Below are 5988 nucleotides of genomic sequence, written 5' to 3'. Positions count from 1 at the left end.
CCACAGTTTAATGGAATTGATGTGCACATAACCAATTAAATATTGTTTCTAGCGGATTATTTTGAACGTCACCGTCGCACGTCGGCATTATTATTTATTTTTACTCTCACTCGTTTATTATATGACAACCCCACAAGCCGCAACTGCAGACGGCCAGCCGAGACTTGTATTTTTAACTTTAAAAACAAAACTATGGGCTTACAAATTATCAAATACCATACAAGGCGTGGGGCCCCAAAATGGCGGGGCCCTGGGCAGATGCTCCTTCTGCCCTGCCCTTCCACCGGCGCTGTAAAGACCTACCTTCTTTGAACATTTCACCGTTATTCTTACTTTTTACATAGGTATTATATAACATATATTTATGATTAAAGTAAACTATTTTTTTATAGGTTTATCTATTACGTTATTTTAGTTATGTATATATTATAAATTTATTTATTATATGAAACAACTAAAAAAAGTGAGTGCCTATATTATACCAAATAATTAATTTCAATAATAACCTACGTATTATAGATAGGTACATTAATTATCCATTTAAATAATGGTATATACTTTTATTATAATATTACAGATTCACTATTCACATTATTTTGATTTCTGGTCTTACAATCTGGATGGATATTTTCATTGTTTATTTAGGGGGCATCGTAAATTTTCAAGGGGTTACATTATAAGACTTTAGGAGTAAATAATGAAGGGAAGTAAAAATTTCGAGGGGTGGGGGGGGGGGGGGTAATACCAATTACCCTTATACCAATTTTTTGTGAGTCAATGTCGTAAATATAATATTGAGTTATGCGGTAATAATATAAAAAGATTTTAAATTGTCTTTATTTCTTATTTGTATTAAATGCAGTTAACTGTTAACTGTCATAATTATATTTGAATATAGATGCTTTCCGAAGTCGAAACTGCTATGCTGATGACGATAATATGTTTTTCGGTGTGTGTATTGTATGCCGTTTTCTCTTCGGCCGAACCACAACCATGGGCAGATGAACCGGTGGAAGAAAATCAACAAAATGACTATAAATTATAATAATTTACCATGTACAATTTAACAATAAAATTATGCGTTAAAAGAATTAATAACACGAATAGTACATTATTGAATACTACTTTTGATATTAAAATATAAAATCGTGCGAAGACGCGAATTATATTTTTGTTTTATGTAGGTGCCTATATAAGGGCGTAGGACATGATTTTGTGCATACCATTTTGGTTAACGATTACTCGGATTAAATCATAGATAATAAAGATATGGATAGGCCACGCCTATGTTCAATACATTTGAGGCTGCGGTCCTGGAGGGGAAGTCAATTTAAGTGCTTTTTATGTTGATAGTCGATGATCGATTAGGTATAACTTATTTAGCCTCAATTTTAGATTCTGAGCGAAGCGATGAATGTATTGATTCTACAATAATGTGTGTTTTTTTTTTTTGTTTTTTTTTATTTTTTTATTTTTGTGTCTGTCATCACCTTTTAGGACAGTAAAAGTGCTTGGATTTTCTTCAATAGTAACTTTTCTGATAGGAAAGTGAATCTAGTTGGTACTTTGGGGGGTCTAAAAATTTCCCAGTAGTTTTCAAAAGCGACGTGAAAAACAAAAGAAAAATTAAGGAAAAACGGGAATTTTTACGCAAAATCTGTTTTCGAGAAAATCGATTTTGGTTTTTGGTGTAACTCTAAAACAAATGACCGTGGGGACATGAAATTTTGACTGAATGTTTATATTAGCATTTTCTATACACCATAAAATTTTGAAAATATTTTGACTCTTTTTGAGCTGTTTACGGCCATTGTCAGTTTTCAATTCTTTTAGTTTTTTTTTCTATAAATATCAATAAAATTTTATCTGTTGAGTAAAAAAGCTTGAAAATTTAATAGAAGGCTCCTAGGTTATTGTTTCAAAGGCAGATGAAAAAAATTAAAAATCCTTAGTCACAGTTTTTAATTATAAGCATTTAAAGTTCAAATTTTGACAAAATACGGAAAAATCACGAAAAATAGCAAATTATTTTGATGAGAATTCATAAAAATTTTTCTTTTTAAATCTAAGATTTTAAAATGTAATATAAGATTACTCATAAGTTTGTCTACCTTTATCAAAAAAAAAATGTCTAGAAGAAACTTAAATTAAATTTTTATGAGCGTCTGAAATTTATATTTTTACAACATTTGATATTTACTCGATTTCTCATGTAACAATTTTCTTATTTTATTGTAATTAAAAAACGAATGACTGTAGATACTTGAAAATTTCACTGAATGTTTATATTAGCATTTTCTATACACCATAAAATGTTGAAAATATTTTGACTCTTTTTGAGCTGTTTACGGACATTGTCAGTTTTCAATTTTTTTAGTTTTTTTTTCTATAAATAACAATAAATTTTTATTTGTTGGGTAAAAAAGCGTGAAAATTTAATATTAGACTCCTGATATATCGTTTTAATAGCAGTTGAAAAATATTAAAAATACATATTCACAATTTTTTTTTATAAGCATTTAAAGTTCAAATTTTGACAACATTTATCAAATTTATAATTTATTAATTATTTTGTGGTTAAAAATTTATAAAATGTTTAACTTTTATGGCTAAGGATTGAAAATTTAAAACAAGGCTCCACGTTAATAGGTTATATATAAATTACTTTATTCACAATAATATCATCAAATATACTTGGTAATATCATAGGGTGACTGACCGTTTTCGCTCAGAATCTTTTTTTCTTATACAATGATATTATATCATTGAATTCAAATTTAACACCATCCATTACAGTGACCCACTTGTAACCTACTGTACAGCAGAGCGACATCCACTTATCCACCTTTTTCCTCTTGATTAACGCTAATAAGACCGTTATGCCATATCCATATATTTATTATTTATGGGGTAAATACGTTTGCACGATTGTACAATGTTGCCAAATTTAATAATACGATAATATAAATTCTAAGATAAATTTTGTCGTATTAAAGTGGTCATGTCATATTAATTATATGACATAATTATCAAATTTAATCTCCAATTTACGTAATTTTTTCTTTATTTTTAAAGACGTTCAACGCTACTTTAATATTAAGATGAAGAGAATCATTTACATTGCTTTGGTTCAATATATTTTTAGTTATGGAATAATGTTTTGGTGTTGTACTTGCAACACACACCTCGAGAAACTATAAGTCATAATAAATAGTATTATTCAATTTTTATTGAGCAAATCCAAATCTTATAGTACAAAGCTTATTTTTAATGAACTCGATGTACAAAACTTCAAATTTATGTAAAAAATTGATTTTTAATTTATTTAACTTTAAGAGTGTTAAGGAATTTAAATTTTTTTCGTATAATCTTAACTTCGATATTATTTAAACAAATCTTAGCTCGTATTTTGTTAAATTTTTATACCTTGTTTAATCTTAAATTGTGTTTATTCTTTCTGACATTTTTGGCATAATAACGTGTATACTTAAATTATTATCTGAACTTTACTCTCCCAATACAAGCTATGCTTACAGGGAGTGTTGCATACTGTCTATTGTTTTATTTTTGAAATGTATTGTATTCATATTTGCAAAATAAAATTATTATTATTATTATTATTTAATATATTTTGTACTCACTACTCATATTTTATGGTAATATTGTATTTGCTATACCTAAACATAATATATATATACATATTGATACATTTTGAGATATTGTCTTGCTTTACTTCTAAATATTCACAGAAGTATAATTTATATGATTATATTTGAACAGGAATATTGTTATTAGGTTTGATCTACGAAGAAGAAACAATTATTATTTATATCTAAAAAAGTACTGTCATGAATGTATAAATATAACTAGCTGACCCGGCAAACGTTGTTTTGCCATATAAATTATTTCTAGGGAATTTGTAGTGTAGAAAAAAATAACCAACTTATTGTAAGTGTATATAGGTAGATCAATTACCCGGCGTAATATATTTTTTCTTTTGTAATTAAATCTATAAGTTTTTTCACTTTCAAATTGAAAACGCGTGCGATAATATCATTCCGGTCAGCGGGTATTTGATTAGTAAATAAACATGATTGAATATCTGGCCATTGAGGATTGCACGTCATCGTAATAAATAGATCAGGGCGTCCGTAATTTCGTACGTACACCATGGCATCTTGTTTACGTTGCTGCGTGTAGCGTGGACCACCAACAAATGAAGATGGTAAAATCACTCTCTGGCCAATTTGATCTGGCTTTCCGTCAGCTTGCATTGCATCTTGAAGGTCAGTGTAAATTTCAGTTCGTAATCTAGTTTGATTTGCTCTTAGATATTGAAGCCGTTCAGTTTCAATTTTCGCGTACATATCGACAATATATTGATTCAAAAGTTTACCGTATCTAAGTATATTATTAGAATTTTCTCTGACTTGAAGTCTATAAGAGTAAAAGTCCATGGCGGAAACCGTTTTATTAAGAGGAATTTTCGTAATTGGATTAACTTGCGAAACATCAATAGAATAACCATTCTGTCCATAACAAAACATTAGAGGATACTGTAACGCATCGTACGAACGATGAATTTCACTTACGCGTGTTAATGTATCATCTCGAGCTCTTAATACAATATCTCTCTTTGAAAATTCTTGGCCGACAATTAATATGGCTACTTCATCATTTTGAGGAGTATTATATCGACCACGATGCTCTGCTTGTGGTTTTCTGTCGGCCCTAATAACAATCTTAAATTCATCTAGATTGGACGGCATCAAATCGATTGCACTCTTAAAACTACGAATGTACGAATTATTTCTATGCAACATATATTGCAAATCATATAATATTTGTTTATCTGTATTGGGAGCAATAGACAAACGCCTTTTCACTTCATTCTCTGAGTCACCCATAAAATATATCTGTAAAAACTTTGGTTCTTCAGTTCCGGTGGGTAATAAAGAACCAGTCAAATGATAGACTTGACCTTGAACTTTAAATGTTGGCATGAAATTTCCATGTCTAATTTCTGTTGCACCAAACGATGTCATTTGAAAAGCCGAATTATAAACACGTATCATGTCAAAAAAATGTTATTATTGTGAGAAAAATTTAAGAGACTTTTTAATGGTTCAGGTGGATCAGCAATGTCTTCCAAAACAACTTTTCCTCCTGAACAACAAAAACCTGCAGGCTCTTTGGACCATTTCAATGCACGACAATAATAACATTTTAAATTCATATTTCCAATGATAACGTGAGAATTATTTTTATAATCTATTAATTTATCATAAGTAAATGCCGACATTTCACGGCGACGCCATGGAACTTGTGGTTCATCTAAATTTTCGTTGTTATTAATATTGTTTTCATTAATACTACCAACACTATTGGTAACAGATATATTATTTATATTATCATTATTATTATCGCTGTTAATATTGCAGTTATCTGGCGAGCCATTGTTATTTTGACTTAATCTAAGTAAACGTTGACGTTTTATTATATTCGATGAACGACCTAAATTAATTTTCCTTTTCATTGTGATAAATTTTAATAATTAAAAGAAACGAATAAAAATTTAAAAATTATAGAAATTAAATTAAATTAAAAGTAAGTTTTTATTAGTAATTTACTTATTATTAGTACTGTTTACTATTTAAATGCAGGCATCTTGAATATTCGACAATTCATCGATAGTCGATGCACAAACATTAAGCAGCGTTCCGACTTTTACGAAGCTTCTCTTAAAATGTCGGTCGGTCCGTCCTTCGTTCACTATAATGCGGTGAATTTCTATAGAATATGCGAGAAATTGTGTTTTTTTTGTATTAACATAGATTATATTATTTTATGCACTTGAGTTATTATTGATTAGATAATACTATAGTATGCGAGAAATTGTGTTTTTTTTGTATTAACATAGATTATATTATTTTATATATTTAATCTATGGTATTGATTTAAGTTATAATATAATAATTAAATAATTAT

At 28.7% G+C, this 5988-nt stretch overlaps 1 protein-coding gene across 1 annotated transcript; it reads right to left on the bottom strand.

Moving 5' to 3' along the window:
* Nucleotides 1–3971: 3971 nt before the first annotated feature.
* On the bottom strand, nucleotides 3972–5075 carry LOC132945579 (uncharacterized). The gene has a single exon (XM_061015352.1). It carries the CDS (start codon nucleotides 5073–5075, stop codon nucleotides 3972–3974), a length of 1104 nt encoding a protein of 367 aa, XP_060871335.1.
* Nucleotides 5076–5988: the final 913 nt, after the last annotated feature.

Source organism: Metopolophium dirhodum, chromosome 5 (genome assembly GCF_019925205.1).
Source record: "Metopolophium dirhodum isolate CAU chromosome 5, ASM1992520v1, whole genome shotgun sequence".
In the NCBI taxonomy this organism is placed as follows: Eukaryota; Metazoa; Arthropoda; class Insecta; order Hemiptera; family Aphididae; genus Metopolophium; species Metopolophium dirhodum.
The sequence above is the reverse complement of the archived record's forward strand: the minus strand, read 5'-3'. Positions and strand labels throughout refer to the sequence as shown.

What these genes read in the sequence shown, in the direction of transcription:
- LOC132945579 (XM_061015352.1), bottom strand. Translation starts at nt 5,075, where the DNA reads ATGATACGTGTTTATAATTCGGCTTTTCAAATGACATCGTTTGGTGCA.